Genomic DNA, 27,172 nt, shown 5'->3' with positions numbered 1-27,172 from the left:
CACACTTCCCCATCACCGAATGATAAATCAGAATATTGCAAGCAGCGGTCCCTGGGGGAGGACCTGCTGCAGGGAAGCAACTCACCTGGGCGGAAAGCCCCAAAGAAGGCAACCAATACTGCAGCCCTAAACAGTGACACCTCCCATGGGCCCGAGCAGCACCCTACTAAGCACCCGAACGTGGGAGCCACCAAATCCAGAGTGAAAGGGTGTCTGGGGTCCCTGGTCCTGGGTTCCCCCCAAGCCCAACCCTCCAACATACGCCGCACCCGAGGGTCAGCGGAGGAGTCACTAACCCCCTGAACCTGGGCTTCAAAAGCTAGCGTGGCTAGATAGCCCCCCAAAGTGGACACCGCACGCTCCGCCCTACGAAGGAAGACCAAAAACTGCTGAAGTTGTTCTACAGGGACAGGTCAAACCTCCACCAAACCTTCAGCCTTTCGAAAAAGAGAGAAAGCCTCAAGCTTGGCTGTGTAGCTCGCTCTGGTGCTAGGCGCCAGAGACGCCGCTATGGCCCGCTGTGCCTCCACCTGCCAAGTTCCCACAAAAAAGCCGGCATGGGTTCCGGGTGTAGGGCAGCCTCGGGCGCTAACTCTCTGAACCTGTTTAACTGAAAATGAGACAGAGCGTCAGCTATGTCATTCCGTATACCCGGAACATGGCGGGACCAGAAGAGGATGTTAGCCCGCAGACACTGTAATACTAATGCCCTAACTAAACCCATGACCCTCAGGGACTGGGAGGTCTGAGTGTTAACAATCTGGACCACTGCCAGGTTGTCACACCAGAACATAACTGAGGAATTGGCAAACTCAGCTGACCAAATATGCACGGCCACCACCATTGGAAAAAGCTCTAAGAAAGTCAAGTCGCGAGTAATCCCCTGCCTGACCCATTCCACAGGCCACCTGGTGGAACACCAACGTCCCCTGAAATAAACCCCGAAACTTATTCCACCTGCCGCATCAGAGTGGACCTGTAGGTCGGTTTCGAGGAGTCTAACGTTTTGCCAGAACGCCACCCCATTAAAGTCAGTGAGAAATGCTTCCCAAAGAGCAAGGTCAGACTGAACACCCTCCGTGATTCGCACTCTGTGATGGGGAGCCCGAACACCCAGAGTCAAATCGCATAACCGGCGCAAAAAGGCCCGGCCCGGAGCCACCACCTTGCAAGCGAAATTGAGGTGACCCAAGACCACCTGGAGATCCCTCAGGGAGACCTTACGGGCGCGACCCAGGGACCTAACCATGTCCAACAGGACCAGCAGCTTGACCTGAGGCAGTCTGGAGCAACCGGCAACAGTGTCCAGCTCAATCCCTAAAAAGGATAGGCACGTGACTGGCCCCTCTGTTTTATCTTGCGCCAAGGGAACCCCTAGCTGGTCCGCTAGCTCCATGAAGGAGCGCAGTAAATGGTGACACTCCCTAGAATTCCCACTGCCTACAAAAAGAAAATCATCTAGAAAATGAGCCGTGTAGGGGAGGCCCACCAGGCGCCTAACTGCCCACTCCAGAAAGGAGCTGAATGCTTCGAACGCCGCGCAAGAAATCGAGCAGCCCATAGGCAAGGCTCAATCAAAGTAAAATTGGCCAGTAAATGCAAAGCCCAGCAGCTCGAAGTCATTCAGATGCACCGGCAATAGGCGAAAGGCAGACTCAATATCACACTTCGCTAAGAGGGCCCCAGGGCCCCTACCCCTGACCACTTCCACGGCCTCATCAAACGAGGTGTAACGTACGGAACATAGGCTATCAGGGATGCCATCATTTACTGAGGACCCCCTAGGATGAGAGAGATGATGAATCAACCTAAATTCACCAGGAACCTTTTTAGGGACCACCCCTAACGGTGAAACCCTAAGGCCAGGGAAGGGGAGGCTGGCAAATGGCCCCATCACCCTGCCCGCAGCCACCTCCTTATTAATCTTTCTAATAACTACTTCCTCCTTACCAACAACTGATTTCAGGTTGCGAGAACTACATAATCCCCTACGGGCCGAAGAGGGAATCCAGAAACCGTCCTGGAAGCCACATAACAAATAAGAAGCTGCTGATTGGTCTGGATAGTCCAGCAACAGCCATTCAAGCACCTCAACCTTGACAGGGCTAGGACCCTTTATTTGGAAGGGGTGGGGGAGGGCCACCCCTTTTGCTGTTCCCTTGCCTAAACTTAGCCCCGGAACCCCCAAACTTGGCCCTGGGACAGGAGGAATTTGGGTGTCGTGCCCCGCAGACCCCGCAGGTATGCTTAAACCGACATGGGGAACGGGAGCACTTGCCATTGGTGTTAAATTCCCAGCAAACAAGGTGGGGTTGAACCCACTGCTGTCCCACACTCCCCGTGGGCAGAACCCCAGACGGCTTAGAGAGCAAATGCCCACTGTCAGACCTATCCCCATCTATCGGCAGGGCTGGAGACATAGTAACCAGCCATAACTCTTGAAAAGGAGCATCCCAGGGCAACGTGGGGTCTAAAGCTGCCCGCATTCTAAAACTCTCATCGTACCACACCCGGGAAGATCCAGCAAAGTCAGAGACCGCCCTGTGAATAATATCCATGTATTTTAACAGGGCAGGGCCCCTTGCAGGTTGGGCCTGAACAATAACCCCCATATAAATTGTGAAGCCAGAAAGCCAATTATTCCAAGTCTTCTCGACCGGCTTTCTCTTGGTGGCTTCATGCTCCTTACAAGATTCCCCCTCTTTATGCTTAACCTCGGGTTCCCTGAACAATAAACTAAAAATGTCCACATATTCACCCTTAAGGATTTTTTCCTTTGTAGAAAGGAGCAGGTGATCCCCTAGCGGGAGACCCATACCCCCGTAGGGCGCATGTTGTGGTGATGGCAAAATCCCCATTGGATAATAACCCGGTTTTGCCCCAGTGGCAGTTACAGGAGAGGAGGCCACCCCAGGGAGCGGGAGCGACCCGCTGGAAGGCCGGTTACCTAACCAGACCTGCTCTGCAGCGCCTTGTAAGCCTGCCATAACCCCCGGAAAGACAAGCGGGGAACCCGCACCCCAGGATTGTGTATATGGGGGCCAGTAAGAAGCTGGGCCCCATCCACCCATGGCAGGCATCGGCCAGGGAAAAGAAGGCCACTGGCCGGTGATGCCGGGCGGTGTAGGTGCTGCTGGCTCACCCAGGGCCAAAGGATTAGCCGGATCCACTGGTGGCTGACCAACCGGTGCCGCAGGCGGAGGTAGCAATGGCGAAGGTGACTCTGGCACTGGAACATCAGGTGCAGGAAGCGGTAACGTGGGTGCAGAAGGGCCCGGTCCGGCAGGGTTCAGCCCCTCCTCAAGCGCTGCCAACCTACTAGAGAGAGAAGTTAGCAGCTGGCTTTTCACAGAACCCCTGGTCCTCCGTGGAACCTTAGGAGGAGGCACACCACCCCCACCCAAAGGACCAGCACCCTTATCGGAAGGGGCTGCCTTAGCTTTCTCTAAAGCCTCCATTCTATTAATCAACCCATGGATGAGAGTCATCTCTTCATCCTCTTCATCCGAGGATGACTGTGGAGGAGCAGGCCTCTTGGGCTGCCTAATAAGGCGCCCCCCTTTTTTATCCCAGGCATCCTGACTCAAAATAGTGCAATTCCTGAAGAGATGGATAAGAACAGCGCAACCTCTAAAACCCAGAACGAAGTCAGCAGCGATAATTAAGAGTAGTCAAGCCCCCCCTCCCAAGACTAGCAGCAGTGCCCAGTCTACCAAATGAAGCCCAGAGTCCCACACCCTGACAGAAGGGAAGGAAGGCCCCACTAACCTAATCCATAAAACAACAAGTCCCCTAAGGCACCAAGGAGCAAAAGCAACCCAGCCTGTAACCCACCACTATCAAAGAAAATAACACTGCTGTTAGGACTACAGTAACTTAGGAGGAAGGAACAGGCCGCCACCCAGCCGCACGGGCCAACGGAACCCCCCAAACGCCCCACAAACCCAAGGGCAAATGCCCCAGAGAGGAGAAGCACACCGCGAAAAAGCGGGCCGACGCCGCGCCGATAGGCCCAGAGAAGCCGCCGCCGCCGCGACTGGGCCGGGAGCCGCCCAGAGAGTTCCTCCGCTATCGGTGGGACCGCCGTTGATGCTATGGCCCCCTCAACGAAACGCCGCCGAATGCACACCTCGCCCGCTTGTCGGACGCTCCCCCCACCAGGCCTCTAAGGAAGGAGCTCCGTGACTGAGCTCTTTCCACCTCGGAAGCTGAAAACCAACTGAGAGGCTAGAGCGGGGAAACTGCTCAGCCACCCACCAAGCCCCGCCCACCACAGGCCAGCCAGCCAATAGGGCTGCTTCTAGGGCCTTGTGAGTCACGGGCTGGGACAAACACCCTCCCACCTGCACAAGGCAAGGGGAGGGGGATTCTCAATATAGGTGGAATCCCAGGCTCTTCCTCATCAGAATTCAAGTCTGGCAGCTGCTGAGAATCCTCAGGTCCCAAGTCTGGTTTCTCTGCCAAATCTTGCTGCTGTGGCTCACTAGCAGGTGAGTCTTCCTGATCTGAGTCTTCTGATTCCGAAGTCTGAGCCATGACACCCAGCCACTGCCAAAAATTTCACCGACCCAGACTTTATATACTCTGTAGCTATCTACCAGAAATAAATTAGTATCCTGTAGAAATGCCTCACCCAGATGTGCACCTAGGTAATTTTGAAGCCTGGACCTAAAGGCCTTTGGAGGAGGACCCCCCCCCCCCGTCTCCCCTGCAAATTAAGCATTATCATGCTTGGCTGGGTGACCACACTACCTGGGACAGGGCTGTGGAGGCCCTGGACTTTGGCCCTGAAGTCCAGGGGTAAGAGCACCTCTGTTCACATCAGTCTTCTTTTTTTAAAGCTTAGTCACTATCTTCCTGAACTTAGCTGGACTGCCCATTATTACTACATTCAAGCTGTTGTATGGAATGTATTGAATGTATTACTACTACATTTCAGTTGTGTGTGTGTGTGTGTGTGTATAATTAAGCTTTTATTAGAATTATAAGTAGAAACACAAAATGTTACATCTCTGAGATTCCAGCAAACATACATGTTTACAAACAAGATCTTATCCATTAAAAAAAATCCATTTATAAGAAAGATACAAAAATAGTAATAGTATATATAATTATTGACTAGCCACACAAAGTCCAAATCTAGGCAGCCATATGGAATTTTGAACTTCCCAGGGAACCAGCTGGATAAAGAGAGGAGAACTAACTCTGCCATATAGGTAATTCAAACACCCGCTGTTTTCTGTTTTTGCAAATAATAACAGGGAATCTAATGCAGATAAAAGATAAAAGATCAGCTTTCAGTAAAATCTATTCAACCTTATAGTTTCAACTGAGAAGTTCAACTATATGCCCTTAAACACAGATCTCCCTATTACTATTTCATAAGAGGGAATAAATTTGAGTATGTTCACATTAAATAAGCTAAGTAATAGCTAAAATAACAAATTGGGCATATATATCAATTGTTGTATATCAGTTGTTGTAGCCTGGATGTATACATTTTTATCTTAAAGTGAATCAAGAAATTAAAAAACTTATTAGTGGGGAGGAAAAATGTAATAATGTAATAAGGGCAATGAAAAGTATACAGTGTACTGTGCTTGATTGGCCAGCAAACTCGCCTGACCTGACCCCATAGAGAATCTATGGGGCATTGCCAAGAGAAGGATGAGAGACATGAGACCAAACAATGCAGAATTGCTGAAGGCCGCTAATGAAGCATCCTGGTCTTCCATAATACCTCATCAGTGCCACAGGCTGATAGCATCCATGCCACGCCACATTGAGGCAGTAATTGCTGCAAAAGGGGCCCAAACCAAGTACTGAATATATATGCATGCTTATACTTTTCAGTGGTCCGATATTGTTCTATTCTTCAGTCCTTGTCTTCTTGGTTCCATGTAATATTCTAATTTTCTGAGATTGTGGATTTGGGGTTTTCATGAGCTGTACACCATGATCAACACAATTATAACAAATTAAGGCTTGACTTATCTCGCTTTGCATGTAATGCGTCTGTCTCATATATCAGTTTCACCTTTTAATTTGCATTACTGAAATTAATGGACTTTTGCACAATATTCTAATTTTCCGAGTTTTACCTGTATGTAATGTTGTAATTTGATCCAAACATTCAAGGAGAGAATCCAAGCCCTGGTGACTATTGAGGGAAACGCTACTTCTGTCCTTAAGGTGGCATTTTTAACACATCTGGGCAAACTGAAAATACACCTCAGAAATTTTGGCTGGACTCTTTCCATACTTTTGTCCATAACTAAATACCAGACTTGAATACCATATAATAACTTGGAAATTACTTTAGCCCTATTAAAATTTAGGGCTGGATCGTTCAAGTATAAGTTAAATAAGTGGGGTGCCAAGACACAACCCTGTCAGACTCCCTTTGTCATTATAATTGCCTTAGTTAAGTCCCCAGCAGGAAAGCATCATACTTTTGAAGATGTGTCAGAAGATGCGGGAATATATTTCCCTCCTTTTGTGAAATAAAACTGCACTATATTATCTTAAAGGAAGCATTTTGAAAGGCACGAGCCCTATGTTTAGTCCAACTAAGGGATGCCTGAAATACAATTCCAAGATAGTTAAAATATTTTATTTGTTCGATTATATGGTTATCTATTGACCATTTGTGTCTTTTATTGCCTCCACAGAATGCTAAAACCTTTGTTTTCTCATAATTTATTGACAACACCTCACTAGCACAATACCTTGAGAACTGTATCATAAATCTATTTAACCCCACTCTAGATTGCAATAATAAGACTGCATCATCTGCATATAATAATAGGGGGATTTCTTTCCCCGCTAAGTTTGGGAACTGGTACTTTGAAGCATATAGGGTGTGGGCTGGATCGTTCAAGTATAAGTTAAATAAGTGGGGTGCCAAGACACAACCCTGTCGGACTCCCTTTGTCATTATAATTGCCTTAGTTAAGTCCCCAGCAGGAAAGCATCATACTTTTGAAGATGTGTCAGTCTATAGGCATTGTATTAGGAACAGCAAACTCTTATCCAATAACCTTCTTGGGTGGACCATCCTAATGGGCACCTCACCCCTGCGAAGGTGGGGTGTGACTGTGAGTCCAACCTTAACCAGACGGTGTTCTGTCCATGACAATGGGGAAATCACAGGAGTCCCCACCCACGGAACACCACTCTGATCAGAGTGAAAGACCAGATCAAGCATGTGACCTGCAATGTGCATCAGTCCCAACACCTTTTGGGATAGTCCTATAGTTGTCATGGCGGCTATGAACTCCTGAGCCACCCCCGACAAATTGATCCCAAAGTGGACACTGAAGTCCCCCAGCATCACAAGCCTGGGAGACTCCAACGCCAAATGCGAGACTAAGTCCTTCAGCTCAGTTAGGGACTCTATCGGGCAGCGGGGCAATCAGTACACCAAGAGAAGTCCCAGTCTATCTGGTCCCCAAAATTAGGTACACACATTCAATATGGTCAGACACTTCCACAGGGATCCTGGTCAGGGAGAGGTTATTCTTATAGACCACAGCCACTCCACCTCCCTGCCCACATTCCTGCACCTGCTCCTCAACAGAGTACCCTGGAGGGAGAAGCTGGGACCAGACTGAGCCACCAGTCTCCCCCAATCAAGTCTCTGTAATACATCCCAGATCTGTCCCTTCATCCTGCACCAAATCATGGATGGTTTCTGACTTATTCTGGACAGACCTGGCATTACAGAGGAGCAAGGTGAGAGTCTGTGGGAGGTTGGCACTGCTCCCCAAAGTCAAAGAGTTGGCAGGGCAGCCAGAAGGGAAAACATTTAATAGATTTCTGACTTCCCTTCCCCTGTAATGACATGCTGACCTGCCAACTTTACTTCCTCTATTCCTCACCACCACAGGGATAGCTATCCCACAGTCAGTGGACACACCCACTGTCTCCCCATCCCCAGACAAACCAAGACACATCTGAAACATCCAGGATCCAAAAACAATAGAAGCCAAAAAATATCACCAGGCCCTCACCCCACCCCCAGAAGTGGCTCCCCCAAATGGGCAACCCCACTGGTGGTGGGCCCACCACCACAGTGCAGCAGTCCTTTTATGAGCCCAGAAAGATGGCTACTCTGAGCAGCTGACCCTCAGGAACTACTGACTCACCCCCTCTGGCCCCAAGGGCCAGCTAGCTAGGGGTGAGTCACAAGCTAGGGGGCACCCAGGCTGGCAAGCTGACAATAGCAGACAGCAACCACTCAGGCTATCACCACTGGGCAGCCACTGTCTCTGGAAGCAGATGTTAAAGCCTCCTTCTCCCTACAAGGCAACTGAGGCACAGAGCACAGTGCAGCAGTCCTTTTATAAGCCCAGAAAGATGGCTTCTCTGAGCAGCTGACCCTTAGGAACTGCTGACTCACCCCCTCTGGCCCCGATCCCACACAGACTCACCTGCAGGGCAGCCACAGCCCCACAAGCTAGGGGGCACCCAGGCTGGCAAGCTGACAACAGCAGACAGCAACCACTCAGGCTCCCACCACTGGGCAGCCACTGTCTCTGGGAAGCCGATGTTAAAGCCTCCTCCACCCTACAAGGCTTCTGGCAACTGCCACTTCACCAAATGTTTCCAAAGTGGTTTGCAGAGAGAAATAATAAATAAATAAGATGGCTTCCTGTCCCCAAAGGGCTCACAATCTAAAAAGCAACATAAAATATACACCAGCAACAGTCACTGGAGGTACTGTCCCGGGGGTGGATAGGGCAAGATGAACCAGACAGTCACCTAGCGAGTGTCTAGGCAGTCCCCTAGGCTGTCACCAGACAGGGAAGGGAGCAGAGGGCCTGGATCACATGCCACTCAGCAAACCAAAATAAGGCCGGTCCACAATTGTAAGTGGATCAAGGATGCTGTCTGGGACAGAAAGCTGCCAGATACGTACTTGCCCCCTTCGGCCTCATGTGTTAGTGTGTGCAACTTCGAGTGACTGAGTGGGCAACCAAACAGGCACTCGCCATCCCTGTCGCCTGCCCGGTGGCCTGCTTGATCTCCTGGCCACCTCGGCCCATTGCTTCTGCAGCTGCCTGCTGCTTTTGAGCAGTGGGACTGCGACAGCATATTATTGTCATCTTGCCGCATCACTCAGCAATGTTATTATAACACACCACGGCATGCCAGATGCCCAGAAGTATGTGGCGGCAGCAGGTGCGGCTACTGAACATAGCAGAATGGTGAGGACAGCAAGTGAGGACAGACCGCCCGCCTGCTCAGAAGATGAGGACTGTCCGCCCACTTTACCTCCCACCCACCTGCTCAGGTGTCCATGTGGGGAAACGGGGTGGGGCACCTGTGTGGGCGAAGGGAGCAGAGGGCACCAAAGCCAGACTTCGCCTGGGGCCAGCTATGCACCCACCTTGCTGTGCCTATGTAGAAACCCTTGACAGGCTGCAGTGCAGTGCTCCTCTGACTGGCATAACACTGGGCATAAGCAGTGCACAAAGGCCATTGTTTCCAGTGGGTGTCACATTGCACATCTGTGTTTGTGCAATATTGCACCAGACCTGTCCTGTTGCACAACGCAGTCAGTGGTGTTCACCTTGCAACACCCCTGGATTTCCTGTTTTTCAAAAGGTGCTTCTGCTGCTGCATATAATCAGGCTGTATATGTAGTTCAAGTACTGACTAAATATCTATACAAGCTTGGCTCATTTTTTTAATCTCTCCCCTAAGACTTCTGCAGATCTTCTGCCCTCTCCTCCATGTTCAGTTCTGCCCTACTTCACAATTGCAATCCTTCCCCCACAAAAAAAGAAAACTGAAAACAACAGCAACAACAAAACATGGGGAAAATGTTTTATTCATCCCCATTTTCTTTCTCACCCTCACATAAAAACACCACAAGAACTTTGACCCATTCTCATCCATATCTAGCATGCCCAGATTTGGACTGAGGCATATACTAAGGTAAAGGTAAAGTGTGCCGTCAAGTCGATTTTGACTCCTGGCACCCACAGAGTCCTGTGGTTTTCTTTGGTAGAATAGAGGAAGGGTTTACTATTGCCTCCTCCCGCGCAGTATGAGATGATGCCTTTCAGCATCTTCCTATATTTCTGCTGTCTGATATAGTAGCAGCGGGGATTTGAACCAACAGCCTTCTGCTTCTTAGTCAAGCATTGCTCCACTGCAAAAAAAAAAAAAAGGAAAAAGGAAAATAATCACTCCTTCCTAAAAGTCTGCATCTGCCATTTTTTCAGCACAATCTAAGCAAATATGCCAGTATGTCCAACTTTACTCTTCTTCTAGTTGTTGTTGGTTGTAGAAGTCTATTACGGTCATTGACCAGTCATTACAGTTTGCATAATACATTTACATTTTACAGAATTTTTGAGTTAATTGCTTTACGCAATTTGCAAGCAATAAAACAAAACTTGGCCACATTAATAGAAATCACAGGTTTAAAATTTGACAGCAGATATTCCAAATAAAAAAGATCAGTTTGGCCAGGATATTTCTTTATAAGGTGAAAAATAAGGTTAGAATGGCTATCCCTGTAGAACTGGCAATAGAGGATTACATGAGCAGTTGTCTCTATGTCCCCTGAGCTGCAGAGGCAGTGGCACATTGAATAAAGTATTCAATTGTATTTTCCCTCAAAGACTGCAGTACGGAGAACATTTAATCTGGCAAGGGTCAAGGCTCTCCTGAATTTGCATAGGAGAATATGGTCAAAGTAATCGGCCAGTTTGAAATTAAACTCTGAGCACCTATATTCATTCCCCTTGACAAACATGCACATTTCACTTGAAGGTCTGTGTCTAGGAGGCATTGTTTGATAAAATGGATAGTCTGATCAAAACCCTGGCCAATGAATTCTCCCTGGGACATGCCAAGATGTTGGAGCTTTATTTTTAAAGCTGTTGTCCAGGTAGATGTGAAGCTATCAGTTAGTACAGTGGGGAAGAAGGCCAATTTCAATCAGAATTTAATTATACAAAGCCAAATTTTCATCTTTAAATTGGTAATTCCAGCCTCTCTTTGGAGAACAGCATTAATCAATTAATTAAAGGCCCTCTGCATTAGTAACACCACCAGGCACTTGAAAGATGGCCCTGAGAAATTTCGTCTGAACTACTTCCAATGGCATGGAGTTATCACACAGGCCAATTTGTGTGCCGTAAAAAATCTGAGGACAAACCTTAGCCATGAAAAGTTTAATAGCTGCTGGGACAAAGAGGGCACCCCTTGAAAAATAAAAAGATTTAATCGCATTTGCTGCCTGCTGCGCATTATGAGAGACATAATTAAGATGAGCTTTACGATTCCCATTGAAAAACTACCCCGAGGTATTTAAACACCTTCACCTGCTCAATCCTATGCCCGTTTGTAAACCATGTAAAATACCTTGGATGTTTTGAGAACACCAGGACTTGTGTTTTAGAGTAATTTATCTCCAAAGCCTCTTTAAAGTATAAGAGCTCAAAGATGCTAGGGCCCGACTTAGCCCAACTTTAGTTTGTGAAAAAAGGACAATGTTGTCAGCATAAAGTAATATTGAAACATGCCTATTCATCAGTTTTGGAGGTTGAAGGGCCAGATCATTCAAGAGTGGGACCAGGGAATTAATGTAAAAAGTAAACAGGACTTATATTTTAGCAAGGAGGTTGGCAATTTCACATTTGAGTTCTTTGAGGAATCTAGTATGGATGCCATCTGGCCCTGGAGATTTGTTAGTTTTCGGTTTTTCCACAGAGTTTAGATCATCATTTCTTGTCACTTCTATCTGACTCAGTTCTTTAGCCTGCAATCCCAAAAAGCCTGGTTCAGGAACAGGTATATGCTCAGTATCCTCTACCATGAAGACGGACGGAAAGAACTCATTCAGCTTGTCTGCAACCTCCATATCCTCCTTAATAATCCCTTTCACTCTCTCATTGTCTAATGCTCCAACTGCCTCCCTGGCAGGTTTCCTGGATCTGATGTATTTAAAGAAGTTTTTGTTATTCCCCTTGATACTTTTAGCTAAATGTTCTTCAAACTCTTTTTTTTTTTTTGCCTCCCTTATTTGTCTCCCTTGCATTTCTTTTGCCAGAATTTGTGTTCCTTTCTGTTCTCTTCATTTGGACAGGCCTTCCAATTTCAGTTGGAAGTCGTCTTCCCTTTTATGGCTTCCTTGATAGTACCTGTTAGCCATGCTGTCATCCTCCTGGACTAAGTGGTACCTTTCCTTTGGGTATACAATCTAACTGGGCTTCCAGTATTGTGGTTTGGAGTAAACTCCATGCACTCTGAAGTGAAGTGACTCTCCTGATTTTCCCTTTCAGCTTTCTTTTCATAATACTCCTCTTTTTAGAGATGTTTCCTCTTCTGAAATTAAAAATGTCTGTGTTGGACTTCCTTGGTGATCCTCTCCCCACATGTATGCTGAATTTGATGGCACTATGGTCACTGTTCCCTAAAGGGTTGATGACACTGACATCATGCACCAGGTCATGGGTGCCGCTCAGAATTAAGTCCAAGGTCACCTCCTCTCTCATTGGTTCCAAGACCAACTGTTCTAGGGTACAGTCATTCAGTGTATCTAGAAATTGGACCTCCTTGTCATGACCTGACTGTGAATTTACCCAGTCTGTGTGTGAGTAATTGAATCACCCATTATTACTGCCCTGCCTCTCCTTGGGATAGGAACATAGAAAGCTGCCATATACTGAGTCAGACCATTGGTCTATTTAGCTCAGTATTGTCTTCACAGACTAGCAGTGGCTTCTCCAAGATTGCAGGCAGGAATCTCTCTCAGCCCTATCTTGGAGAAACCAGGGAGGGAACTTGAAACCTTCTGCTCTTCCCAAAGCGGCTCCATCCCCTGAGGGGAATATCTTACGGTGCTCACACATCAAGTCTCCCATTCAAAAGCAACCAGGGTAGACCATGCTTGCTACCACAAGACCAGCTTGCTACCACAAGACCAGCTCTCATCCTGATGCCTCCCTGATTTCCTGCTGCAACTCCCTGTCACTGTCAGCATTTTGATCCGGAGGGCGATAGCATGTCCCTAGTAGTACATTCCCTTTCAGGCTTTGTATTGTCACCCACAGGGTTTCTATCGAGGACTCCAGTCCACCTAGATTTTCTAGCTTGTTAGATTCTATTCCTTCTTTAACATACAGTCCAACTCCACCTCCAAGGCGCCCCTCCCTGTCCTTCCTATACAGTTTATAACCAGGGATAACAGTGTCCCACTGGTTCTCACTGTTCCACCATGTTTCTGTTATACCCACTATATTTATTTCTGCATTAGCAACCAAGCACTCCAGCTCACCCATCTTGGCTCGGAGGCTTCTGGCATTGGCATATAAGCACCTATACGCTGAATCTCTCACCTGATGTATGCTATCTTTCTTTTGACTCTTTGACCAGCTGGCATGGGCTCCTGTCTGCTCTTTATGTGGTTCTGCTCTGCCCCCTTCTGTTTTTTCTGAATCCTTTGTACCCTCGCACTTTAAAGGATGGCTTTTGCCAAACGGGATACTGCCCAGCTCCCTTCAGCTGTTCTCTAGGCATCATTTTAAAAGCTGCTTTGCAACCTTTTTGATTTTAAGTGCCAGCAGTCTGGTTCCATCTTGGTTCAAGTGCAGCCCGTTCCTTTTGTACAGGCCTTGCTTGCCCAAAATGTGTCCCAGTGCCTAACAAATCTAAACCCCTCTTGCTGGCACCAACGTCTCATACACGCATTGGAATCCCTCAGCTCTGCCTGTCTCACTGTACCTGCACGTGGAACAGGTAGCATTTCTGAGAATGCTATCTTGGGAGTCCAGGTCTTCAATACGCTACCTATCACCCTAAATTTGGCTTCCAGGATCTCTTGACTACATTTCCCCACACTGTTGGTGCCGACGTGCACCACGACAGCTGTCTCCTCCCCAGCACTGCCTAAGAGACTATCTAGACGCTGCATGATGTCCGCAACCTTCGCACCAGGCAGGCAAGTCACCGTACGATCAACACGCAGGTCACAAAACTCATCACCCACTACAAGGAGGTCCCCACCACCCGGAGGATATGGACTCATCATCCATGGAAGGGGTCCCTTCTAAAGGAGCATTTCCCTCTTCCTCAGATGGATGTCCTCCTTGCCCAAGACCTTCATTCTCCCTGACAGCAGAGGAGCTATCAGCCCTGGAGTGGGATGCCTCTACCACATCCCTGAAGGTCCCATCCACATGCCTCTCTGTCTCTGAGCTTCTCCAGATCTGCCACCTTTTTCTCAAGGTAACGAATTTGTTCCCTTAGAGCCAGGAGCTCCTTGCACAGAACACACACCCATTACTTTTTCTAATGGGGCAAATAGTCATGCATGTGGCACACTATGCAATACACTGGGAAGTGCCCCTTCCCTGCTGACATTCTGTCTTCAAACTGTTTTTGGTGACTGTTTACAGTATTTAGAGATGGTTTATTAGAAGTAGAAGTATATTAGAAGTATATTATGTGTTTATTATTATCTGTTTATTAGATAGTTTATTAGAAGGATAGGTCTCAGCTGTAATGGTCAGCTATTTAACTGTCCAAACAGCCTTTCCCAAGAATTTAAGGGATATGAGGGAGGGATTTGTACATACATTCTCTTCTCCACCAGGCTCCTTGTGGAAGGATCTTCTCTAGATCCTTTCTTATACATTGGCACAATTATCGAAATGCCCCAGTCATCAGGAATTTTGGCAGCAGCACCTATGTAAGTGAATAATGAGGCTAAAAGAGGTGCCCACCACTCCATGTAATTACGGATAATTTCTACTGTAATACAATCTGACCCTGGGGCCCAGTTCATTTTACATTTCTTGACCAGGGCCTCAATATCAGTAACAGTGACCAGGCACCAGGCTGGCAGTTGATCGACATCACAATCTAAAGTAAGAGTGTGAGGTCATACTTTTTTGTACAATGCCAAAAAATGACGCTCCCATACACATGCTGGAATAACCAAATTAAAGTTAGAAGGGGCCTTCCCTAAGGGACACAAAACCAGATGCCAGAATTTTGCCTGGTTTCTAAGTTTTGAGGCACCAATGAGTTCAGCCCACTCAGCTTTTTTAGCCTGTCGTTTCTTATTTCTTAATAAATCTTATATTGTTTCTTCAGAGTTACTAGGAATTGTGCTTCTAATTGTGTTAGGCTATCAAGGCAAGGCAGTAAAATGGAAAGCTATTAAGGAAGCAGCAGCAATATTGTTTATGCATTTTCATCATGAATATGTCAACACACTTTTATTGCAACACATAATCACGTGCTATTATATAATATATGTTTGGAGGATGGCATTCCTGGACTATTTGTCTAGGACACCAGAAGGATACCTGTCTTTCATAACTGGAACACATAAAAAGATGTAGAGCAGTTCATGGTGGCAATATCTCTGACAAAAGCCACCAGAGAGAGTGCATTCAGCACACTCAGACACACTAGACAAATACAAAGACGGTGAAAGAGAAAGCAGGAAAATGGTGTGGATACGGGCATTTCTGATCGCTCTGTTGGTATGCCTCCTGACTCTGCATTTCCTAAAACAGCTCTGGATGCACAGACGATACCCTCCTGGACCTCTCCCACTTCCTGTCATTGGAGGCCTGTGGCGAATTGTGTTTGGTGTTTCTCTAGATACTTTCAGCAAGGTACTGTTTGCTACTTAATCAGTTGCCTAATAAGAGGATTATTGAAGATAATTGTGAGCTATTTTCTTCAAATGGTAATTGTAGGTAACAAATCATTAGGACAGGTGATAAGTATAGCCTTTATGTTTAGCAGAAACATTTTTAATTAGGTGTATGGTCATCTCCCCATAAAAAGAATGGACTGTTTTACATGTGTTATATATTCTATCATAAATGTAATTATATGTTGATATGGCTCATGCTTGGTGGGGGGGAACACACATAAAATGGGACCTTTAAACTAAGGGCTAAATGCTACAATTGAGTTGGATCGATACAAGGGATGCAAGACAAGCCTCTAGTAAGCAATAGCACATTAAGAACATAAGAACATAAGAATAGCCCTGCTGGATCAGGCTCAAGGCCCATCTAGTCCAGCATCCTGTTTCGCACAGTGGCCCACCAGATGCCGCTGGAAGCCACAGGCAGGAGTTGAGGGCCTGCCCTCTCTCCTGCCATTGCTCCCCTGCAACTGGTACTCAGAGGCACACCCTTGAGGCTGGAGGTGACCCACAGCCCTCTGACTAGTAGCCATTGATAGACCTCTCCTCCATGAAGTCATCCAAACCCCTCTTAAAGCCATCCAGGTTGTTGGCTGTCACCACATCCTGTGGCAGAGAGTTCCACAAGTGGATCACGCGTTGTGTGAAAAAGTACTTCCGTTTGTTGGTCCTAGACCTCCTGGCAATCAATTTCATGGAGTGACCCCTGGTTCTAGTGTTGTGTGAGAGGGAAAAGAATCTCTCTCTCTCCACTTTCTCCACGCCATGCATGATTTTATAGACCTCTATCATGTCTCCCCACAGTCGTCTTTTTTCTAAACTAAAAAGCCCCAGGTGTTGCAGTCTTGCCTCGTAAGAAAGGTGCTCTAGGCCCCTGATCATCTTGGTTGCCCTCTTCTGTACCTTCTCCAGTTTAACAATGTCCTTTTTAAGATGTGGTGACCAGAATTGTACGCAGTACTCCAAGTGTGGTCGCACCATAGTTTTGTATAAGGGCATTATAATGTTAGCCATTTTATTTTCAATCCCCTTCCTAATGATCCCTAGCATGGAATTTGCCTTTTTCACAGCTGCCGCACATTGAATAGACACTTTCAACGAGCTGTCAACCACAACCCCAAGATCCCTTTCCTGGTCTGTCACAGACAGCTCAGATCCCATCAGAATATACTTGAAGTTGGGGTTTTTCGTTCCAATGTACATCACTTTACACTTGCTAACATTGAACTGCATTTGCCATTTTGTCGCCCACTCCCCCAGCTTAGAGGGATCCTTTTGGAGCTGCTCACAATCCGTTTTGGATTTCACTACCCGGAAGAGTTTGGTATCATCTGCAAATAAGGCCACATCGCTGCTTACCCATGCTTCTAGATCATTTATGAATCAATTAAAAAGCACCAGTCTCAATACAGATCCCTGGGGGACCCCACTTCTTACTTCTCTCCATTGTGAAAACTCTCCATTTATACCTACACTCTGTTTTCTGTCTTTCAACCAGTTAGCAATCCACACATGTACTTGTCCCTTTATTCCATGACAGCTAAGTTTCCTCAGGAGTCTTTGATGAGGAACTTTGTCAAAAGCTTTTTGGAAGTCCAGGTAGACTATGTCAACTGGATCACCTTTATCCACATACTTGTTGACACTCTCAAAGAACGCCAAAAGGTTGGCAAGGCAAGATTTACCTTTGCGGAAGCCATGCTGGCTCACTCCCAGCAGGGCCTGTTCTTCTAGGTGCTTTACAATTTTATCCTTGAGGATGCTTTCCATCAATTTGCCTGGAACGGATGTTAGGCTAACCGGCCTGTAATTTCCCGGATCGCCCCTGGATCCCTTTTTGAAAATTGGTGTTACATTTGCTACGCTCCAGTCCTCTGGTACAGAGACCGATTTCAGGGATAAGTTAAAAAATTTAGCAAGGAGGTCGGCAATTTCACATTTGAGTTCCTTGAGGCCTCTTGGATGGATGCCATCCGGCCCTGGTGATTTGTTAGCTTTCAGTTTTTCCAGACAGTTTAGAACATCATCCCTTGTCACTTCTATCTGACTCAGCTCTCTAGCCTCCATCCCTAAAAAGCCTGGTTCAGGAACAGGTATATGCTCAGTATCCTCTGCCGTGAAGACAGACGCAAAGAACTCATTCAGTTTCTCTGCAACCTCCATATCCTCCTTAATAATCCCTTTCACTCCCTCATTGTCTAATGGTCCAACTGCCTCCCTGGCAGGTTTCCTGGATCTGATGTACTTAAAGAAGTTTTTGTTATTCCCCTTGATACTTTTGGCTAAATGTTCCTCAAACTCTCTTTTTGCCTCCCTTATTGTCACCTTGCATTTCTTTTGCCAGAGTTTGTGTTCCTTTCTGTTCTTTTCGTTTGGACAGGCCTTCCAATTTTGGAAGGAAGTCTTCTTCCCTTTTATGGCTTCCTTGACGGTACCCGTTAACCATGCTGGCATCCTCCTGGACTTAGTGGTACCTTTCCTCCTTTTGGGTATACAATCTAACTGGGCTTCTAGTATTGTAGTTTTGAGTAAATGCCATGCACTCTGGAGCGAAGTGACTCTCCTGATTTTCCCCCTCAGCTTTCTTTTCACCATACTCCTCATTTTGGAGAAGTTTCCTCTTTTGACATTTAAAATGTCTGTGTTTGACATCCTTGGTGATTCTCTCCCCGCATCTATGCTGAATTTGATGGCACTGTGGTCACTGTTCCCTAAAGGGTCGCGGACACTGACATCATGCACCAGGTCCTGGGTGTCACTCAGAATTAGGTCCAAGGTCGCCTTCTCTCTGGTCGGTTCCATGACCAACTGTTCTAAGGCACAGTCATTTAGCATATCTAGAAATTAGACCTCTTTGTCCTGACTTGAATGTGAATTTACCCAGTCTATGTGTGGGTAGTTGAAATCACCCATAATTACAGCCCTGCCTCTCCTTGACGCCTCCCTGATTTCCTCCTGCATCTCCCAGTCACTGTCGGCATTTTGATCCAGAGGGCGATAGCATGTCCCCAGTAGCACAATTCCTTTCCGGCCTTGTATAGTCACCCACAGGGTTTCTGTGGAGGACTCCAGTCCACCTAGGTTTTCTAGGTTGTTAGAGTCTATCCCTTCTTTAACATACAGTGCTACCCCTCCTCCAAGGCGCCCCTCCCTGTCCTTTCTATAGAGTTTATACCCAGGGATAACAGTGTCCCACCGGTTCTCACTGTTCCACCATGTTTCTGTTATGCCCACTATGTCTATTTCTGCATTAGCATCCAAGCACTCCAGCTCACCCATCTTGGCTCGGAGGCTTCTGGCATTGGCATACAAGCACCTATACACTGAATCTTTCCCCTGATGTATGCTATTCCTTGGACTCTTTGACCTGCTGGCACAGCCTCCCGTCTGCTCTTTATGCAGTTCTGCTCCGTCCCCATCTGTTTTATTTGAATTCTTTGCAGCCTCACACTTTAAAGGATGGCTTTTGCCAAACGGGATACTGCCCAGCTCCCATCGGCTGTTCCCCAGGTGTCATTTTAAAAGCTGCTCTGCAACCTTTTTTGATTTTAAGCGCCAGCAGTCTGGTTCCATCTTGGTTCAAGTGCAGCCCGTCCCTTTTGTACAGGCCTTGCTTGCCCCAAAATGTGTCCCAGTGCCTAACAAATCTAAAGCCCTCCTCCCGGCACCAACGTCTCATCCATGCATTGAAACCCCTCAGCTCTGACTGTCTCACTGTTCTTGCACGTGGAACAAGTAGCATTTCTGAGAATGCTACCTTGGGGGTCCTGGATTTCAAAATGCTACCTATCAGCCTAAATTTGGCTTTCAGGACCTCCCGACTGCATTTCCCCACATCGTTGGTGCCGACGTGCACCACGACAGCTGTCTCCTCCCCAGCACTGCCTAGGAGCCTGTCTAGATGCTGCGTGATGTCCACACATTGTTTTGGAGATATATCTATATCTATATCTATATCTATATCTATATCTATATCTATATCTATATCTATATCTATGTCTATCGATATTGATATCGATATCGATATAGCTTCACAGAAATCAAAAGGGAAATTAGTTATACAGGAACTCTATGAGTGACAAATTTTCAACTTACAAACAACTGTACTTACAAACAAAGCTCCATTATGTATCACATTAAGGCAGTCCCCAACCCAAACATACAATCAAGTCATAGATCATGCGAACTATATGTCTTTTGAGTTATGAACATCTGACTTAAAAACAAACTTTTGGAACAGAACCTATTTGTTGGTTGGGGACTTTCTGTAAGCTTAAACTTTAAATAATTCATACCATTACAAAATTAAAATTAAAATTAAAATACATAAAACCACAGGAAACACATTAGTAACTACCAACTGTAAAATTCTGAATAAGTGCCATGTGTAGGTCAGACCTGGGAAAATGTAGGGAAAACCTACATTCAAGATGCAACATGTTATAATGAAAGCTATTCTACACAAACAGGAAACCATCATTCACCATATTGAGAATTCCATCAGTCACTTCTAGGTTTGCCAACCATTCAGGATTGGTCTGAGATCTCCAGGAATCAGTATCAATCTCCAGGCCACTATTGAAAGCAAGCCTGCAGGGCTTATGCCTTAATATTATTAAAGATTGGGGGTGGAGGGAATCTTCAGGAACAGCTGAAGTCAGTTAGAATCTTCATATTCTTTTTGCCCAGTAGTCAAGAAGACACGAGGCACAGAGTGTTGATACTGGGCAAAAATTATATTTAACTTGTAATCAATTTTTAAAGAACAGGGATTGACTCTCCAACCCATACAGTGTGGTATCCCTAGGCATGCGCCACCAGGGCATGCCTGGCCTATGGCATAGGGCCACACACATCAGCTCCAAGCAGCCCTAATGCTCTAGAGCAGGGGCTGCCCATCCTAGCCAGTCTAATTCCAGGCCTCTTCTATAGAAGCACCCCCTGGTAGCCATTCAGTGATTCCAGGGAGCTTAGCCTGACAGAGTAGATTGCCCAGGACAGATCTCCCTGAGCTGTGCAGTCTCTAGAGAGTTGCCCAGTCCAACCTATAGCCAAACACGTACATGAAGGTGCTCACTAGCCTCAGATGTTATTCCCAACTGCACTGTACCTGTCACAGCGGGGGTTAGCCTAGGTTAACACCCCACAACCACCCACAACCATGCCGAACCTTAGCCAATCCCTGCATAAGATCCCCGAGAAACAAATTCATCCCTTTGGGCAAAAGGTGAATTCCATCCCTCCTAAACAAATCGGGCACTGAGAAAACAATGTCAGGGTTTCCTACCGACCCTCCCCCGAGGGATCAAATAAATCTTGCCATTTGGGCATTAACTTTTCTGCAGGCCTAATCAAGCTTATAAGGGGTCATGGCACTCCAGACACTATGCTGCAGCATAGCGGACCAGATGACTATGGTCCTGGGAAACCATTCTAGTACTTGTGCGAGGTCTGACTGGATTTTACAAATGATGGAAAGCCCTGACTGCATAGCTAGGTCATTTTCCCCCATGTGAACCACCAAGATCTTGGATGGTGGGTTAGCTGACAGGAATACCTGTGGCATGTGTAGAAACTGGATGATGACCATACCCCGCTGACCGATTCAGGAGATCGATGCCCATTTCCTGAGTCCTAGTTGTGTTCCAGGCTGTGCCCCACGTGCTGCTCTGTGGGCCCAGAACCCAACTGAATGACCCAGGATGAGAACCCGCACCCTCTCCTCTCATCTCAGTGGGCCTGCAAGGAGAAAACAACCATTCACTCTGGCACAGGCACTTAGAGCATGTAGCGCTTATACGTGGCAGACTGTCAACGTCCAATACGTTGGATGGCCTCACTCGACAGACCCAGCCTGGAGGCCGTAGAGGCGGCTCCAATGCAAAATGAATGGAGCGATAACTGCTCAGTGGGGACCCCTGCTGCTGCCAGGGCTCATCGCACCACCGCCCAAAATTGGTACTGAGAAAGAGGGTGGCCATCACAATGGATGAAGAGGCAACCTGCCACCGGGCCCACCAAAGCTGAATAATCTCTCAAGGCCAGCACAGGGCACAGCAATGAATTACTAGCTGGATGCAGGGAAACGGGCTGCCCTCTGCCCCTCTGATTGGTCTTGGAGATCCAAAGGTACAGCTGTTCTGAAACAAGATCCATTGTCAGGTCCCTAAACTGTACCACCCAGGCCGTGGGGCATCCCTTCCCCCTGGGAAATAACTCGCTAGCCCTGAGGGCTCCAAAGAAAATAGCCAGCATGGCAGCGTGGAAAAGTGCAGTCTCCTTATAAGGAGACTGGCAGGTGACCATGAAGTGTTGTAGAGCACTCTGCACGTCAGTGGGTGTAAGGGGCCTGCGGCTGTCTGGCTGCACTGGATGCTCCCTTGCCCAGCCTTCTAACATCCTCCTCACCCTAAAGTCTCCTGTGGCATCCCTGAGACCCTGTGCCTTGGTGTAGAAGGTGATGGCGGCAAGATAGCCAGCCAGGTCCCTGGGCGATAAGCCCGTATCCTTCAGATGAACCAAGAACTGCATCAGATGTTCTATGGGCAGGGGCCATTCCTGACACACTCCTACATGGCACCAAAAATCCTGAAAGACCCTGCACTGCCTGCCATACGTGGCCCGAGTGCTTGGAGCCAAAGAGGTCAGGACAGCTCTATGCACTTCTATGAGCCAAGGCTCCATAGCCAGGAGGGCATCCTGTCAGGCAGCAATTCCGCCTCTGGTGCCAGCTGACGAAAGCAGAGCACCTGGAAATTAGACAGTGCATCTGCCAAGCTATTCTGGACACCCGGCACATGGCAAGACAAGAAAATTATTATTATGATTGATTGATTGATTGATTTGATTTGATTTGATTTGTATACCGCCCTTCCAAAATGGCTCAGGGCAGTTATGATGTTGTTGGTCAGGATTGCCAGGACAAATGCCCTCACTAACCTCATAACCATGGGGAATCTGAAAGTCTAATGGTTAATGTCACAGCAGAAGCACACGGTCTTGTTTCTAAACAGGTCAGCCCAGATGTGTATGGCCACTACTATTGGCGCCTAAAATCCTGAAAGACCCTGCACTGCCTGCCATACGTGGCCCGAGCGCTTGGAGCCAAAGAGGTCAGGACAGCTGTATGCACTTCTATGAGCCAAGGCTCCATAGCCAAGGGGGCATCCTGTTGGGCAGTGATTCCACCTCCTGTGCCAGCTGACAAAAGCAGAACACACCTGGAAATCCACCAAGCTATTCTGGACACCCGGCACATGGCAAGCCAAGAAAATGATGTTGTTGGTCAGGATTGCCAGAACAAATGCCCTCACTAACCTCATAACCCTGGGGGATCTGGAAGTCTGCTGGACCGTGGCCTGGTTGTCACACCAGAAGTGCACGGTCTTGTTTCTAAACAGGTCAGCCCAGATGTGTATGGCCACTACTATTGAAAAGAATTCCAGAAACATTAAATCTCTGGTGATGCCTGCTGACACCCAGGTGTCTGGCCATCTCTCCGTGCACCAGTGCCCCCGGAAGTACACCCCGAAGCCCAGACCACCAGCGGTGTCTGACTGGACCTGCAGGTCAGACTCCAACAGGAGCACATCATATCAGAAGGAAACCTCATTATATGAGTCCTTTGCACAGCTTCAGCTAGTGTGCCAGCTGCGTCCCCTTCTCGAGAAGGCAGATCTGGCCACAGTTAACCATGTGTTAGTCACGTCATGGCTAGATTACTGTAACATGCTCTATGTGGGGCTGCCCTTGTAGAATGTCTGGAAACTACTGCTTGAACAAAATGCTGCAGCTAGGGTTCTATCTGGAGCTGTCCGGTGTGATCATATCACACCTATTTTGAAAGAGTTGCACTGCTTACCAGTGTGTTTCTGGGTCCAGTTCAAGATGCTGGTTTTGACCTTTAAAGCCCTTAACAGTTTGGGCCCGGGTTACCTGAGGAACCACCTGCTCCCAAGGGTTGCTGCCTGCTTGATGAGATCATCTGAGGGGGCTCTGCTCTGGATGCCGACAATGAGGGAGGCTCGGTTGTCATGCCCGCAGGACAGGGCCATCTCTGTTGCTGCCCCCAGACTTTGGAATGCTCTCTCAGTGGTCATTCGCTCCTCAGACTCCATCACAGTTCTTAGAAAACTCGTTCATCATCATCAATTTTATTACAGCCAGCAGAAATAGAAATAATGAACATATCCAATACAACAATACTAAAACACAATAAAACAAAATACAGTCAATCATAAAAAATTAGTTTAAAAAGCATAAACAGCTCCCACTGTTAAGCACTTAATTGAGATCTTAACCTAATGGCAATATTAAAAAAATTTGCTACAATTTCTGTAATATCAGAGCTTACATCCACAAGACAGTAATATGTATAAAAATGCTCCGCACCTCCCAGGAAATTTGAGTAACAAAGGGGAAATAAGTTCTTCGCTAGCATCCCAATACAAAGAACAGCATAGCAGAACATGGGCGACAGTTTCCAGGAGGCCAGCTCCACAAGGGCAAAAAACCATAACAGATTGGTCTTTAGCAAAGACCATTCCATTCCAAAAGAGAAGAGGGCAACACGTTTAACCGAGCCCAAGCAAATGAAACCTGAAATTTAGAAAAGTTCAATGTTGTTAAGTAATTTGCACCTCTATCTCCCCTAGGTAGCAAAATCCCAAAATGCAGAGGGAAACAAGTCCTGTTGGCCAAAGACATTAGTTCCTGACATTCAGTGTCATGCAACCGGAGAAATAGTATTTTCTTCACCTTACTGCATTCCTGAGTGAGAAGTTCAAAAGGAGAAAGGCCCAGTTGCATTATTTTGTTATTTACATATGATAAGAATCCACCCATAGGTATTGAAAAAAAGAGAATTCCTGAATCTCTGAGCAGAGTAAGCTCCCAGGCTTTACAAGCTATGGAGAAAGACCCAGATTCCAAGCATAGAACAGAGTATGACACGCACCTAGGCACTGTGAGGATTGCTCTTAAAAAAATAGACTCACTCTCTCCAGTTCAGCTGACACTCTCTGGATCCATAGCGGGACTCCAAAAAGTAATTGGGCCACAATCTTAGCACGGAATACCTGAAGAGCCACGGGAACAAACTGATCCCCTTTAGAATTAAAAAACGCAAAAGTGCACTGAGTGTATTACGGGCTATATGAATTGAAGACAGCCTATGGGCATTCCAATTAAGTTTATATTGAAATATTATATCTAGATATTTATAGCTGTATACCTGCTCAATGCGATTCTGATTTATTACCCATTTGTATAATTTCCTGGATTTTGAGAAAACCAGGACCTTTGTTTTTTTATAATTAACTGTTAGTTTGTTATCATTACAGTAGCTGGCAAAAGTGCGCAACAGTCTTGCAGACCTAATCTGGACTGAGTTAGCACAGCCGCATCATCAGCGTAGAGTAAAACAGGCACACATATATTAGCCAGCTTCGGAGCATGGGAATCCACCCTTTCCAGAAATTGTGCCAAATCATTAATAAAGGGATTAAACAGAGTTGGGGCCAAGACGAAGCCCTGTCTGACCCCTGGGTAGAGAGAATTGGATCAGTTAGGGCCCTATTGGTAGCATATCTGACCCACAACGAGGAATTAGAATAAAGCTGCATCATCAAAAAAGCAATCTCTTATCTATTGTTGTTTTTGCAAGTTTGGACCACAATAGATATCTGGAGATAGAATCAAATGCAGATTTTAAGTCAATAAAGGCCACAAAAAAAATGCAACTGGGGCCGCTAGAGTATTTCTTTGCTAGATGGTAGACGATCATGCAGTGATCGAGGGTAGAGCGACTTGCTCTAAAGCCCGCTTGTTCAATCCTGAGAATTTGATTTTCTGAAATCCATGCCTTGAGCTTATCCAAAAGGTACAATGCATATAATTTGCCAACCACTGACAGTAAACTGATGGGTCGATAATTAGATGGATCTAAATGGGAACCATTTTTTAATATAGGGACAACTATTGCTGTTTTCCATTGTTCTGGTACAACTCCTGTACTATTAATAGATGTAAATAAATTGGCTAGAACTAAGGCCCACCATTTTATATTAGCCTTTAATAGTTCAGGGAGAAGAAGGCCAGGACCAGGGGCTTAGAAAACCTATTAAATCTTGGCTTTTTATCCAGGCTTTTAAAATCAGATTTGTTGTCATATTTTTAGGTTCATACTTTGAAGTGTCATTTTATCATATGTTTTTTAACTTTTGTAAACTGCCTTGGGATTGTTGTTAATGAAAGGCGGTATATAAATTCAACAATAATAAATAAATAAATAAATAAATAAATAAATAAATAAATAAATGCCCATAGTTCGAGGTCCTCCCACATGGGGTCCATGACTCTCATCCGGTGTTCCGCCTTTTTGACGCCGATGGTGGTGTCACACAGCTGCCTCAAGAAGGGCCGGCTTGGAGCAACCACTCTACAAGCAAAATTTAGGTGACCTATAAACTGTTGTAATTGCTTCAGCGTAACCTTGCGTGCCCCTAAGAAGTCACGTAATAAAGTCCGCAACACCTCAAGCTTCGCTTGTGGGAGCCGAGAGCTGCCTGTTCGTGTATCCAACTCAATGCCAAGGAAGGTTAAGGTGGTGGTGGGGCCCTCTGTCTTATTGTGTGCCAACAGCAAGCCCAGTTCCGAGCAAAGAATGTGGAAAGCCTCTAAAAGGCGCCTATATTGGTCGGTCTCCGCACTACCTGAGAAAAGGAAGTCGTCAAGGCAGTGACCCCTGGTTCCTAAACCCATCTTCCATTGAAGCGTCCACTCCAACATGGAGTTGAACGCTTCGAATGCCACACAGGAAACTGATCAACCCATTGGCAGGGCTCAGTCGATGTAGTAATGACCTTGGACGAAACCTAGAAGATTGAAATCAGCCAGGTTTACCGGGAGCAGACAAAATGCAGACTTGATATAGCATTTCACTAGGAGCACACCAGGACCACAGGAGCGGACCACCTTAATTGCCTGATCAAATGAGGTGTACCTGGCTGAGCAGTGTTCGGGTGGTATCCCATCATTCACTGAGGAGCCATGGGGGAAGGACAAGTGATGAATCAAGCTGTACTCGTTTTCTTGGGCTTTCTTGGCCACCCCCCCCCAGGGGAGAGATGTGCAAGTCTGGGATGGGCAGCACTGCAAAGGGGCCGAGCACCCATCCCAGCACCACTTCTTTGCATATCTTGCGTATCCACCTCCCCCATGCCCTGGTTAGACTTCAAATTTGGTGCTGAACAGTGTCTCTTGGACCCATATAAGGGTTGTGAAACCCACAACTAAAACCTGACCATAAATAAGGCACCTGGTCCCTAAGGGAGTAAACCTCCAGGAGGCGTGCCAGCACTGGCAGCTTAATTGGGCTGGGGCCCTTTTCTAGGGGTACTACCCTGTGGGGGCCCACTGCCTTTCCTACCACTGGGGTGCTGATCTTTGAAGTTCCCTCAGGGCCGTCTAACCCACTGGCAGTGGAGG

General features: G+C 46.8%; 1 protein-coding gene across 3 annotated transcripts in view; it reads left to right on the top strand.

Moving 5' to 3' along the window:
• The first annotated feature begins 4,358 nt into the window (after positions 1-4,358).
• The window catches only part of LOC128350818 (cytochrome P450 2J2-like), a 53,003-nt gene continuing 30,189 nt past the window's right edge, over positions 4,359-27,172 (top strand). For 2 of the 3 annotated variants that reach the window (XM_053309580.1, XM_053309581.1), the window contains exons 1-2: positions 4,359-4,490; positions 15,543-15,644. In XM_053309580.1, the coding sequence (XP_053165555.1) occupies positions 15,549-15,644 (96 nt within the window). In that variant the 5' untranslated portion in view covers positions 4,359-4,490; positions 15,543-15,548. Of the gene's footprint in view, positions 4,491-15,473; positions 15,645-27,172 lie in introns of those variants that run through there. The other variant, XM_053309579.1, reaches the window with a different exon arrangement.

Source organism: Hemicordylus capensis, chromosome 3, assembly GCF_027244095.1.
Source record: "Hemicordylus capensis ecotype Gifberg chromosome 3, rHemCap1.1.pri, whole genome shotgun sequence".
In the NCBI taxonomy this organism is placed as follows: domain Eukaryota; kingdom Metazoa; phylum Chordata; class Lepidosauria; order Squamata; family Cordylidae; genus Hemicordylus; species Hemicordylus capensis.
This window is presented reverse-complemented; position numbering and strand designations above follow the sequence as displayed.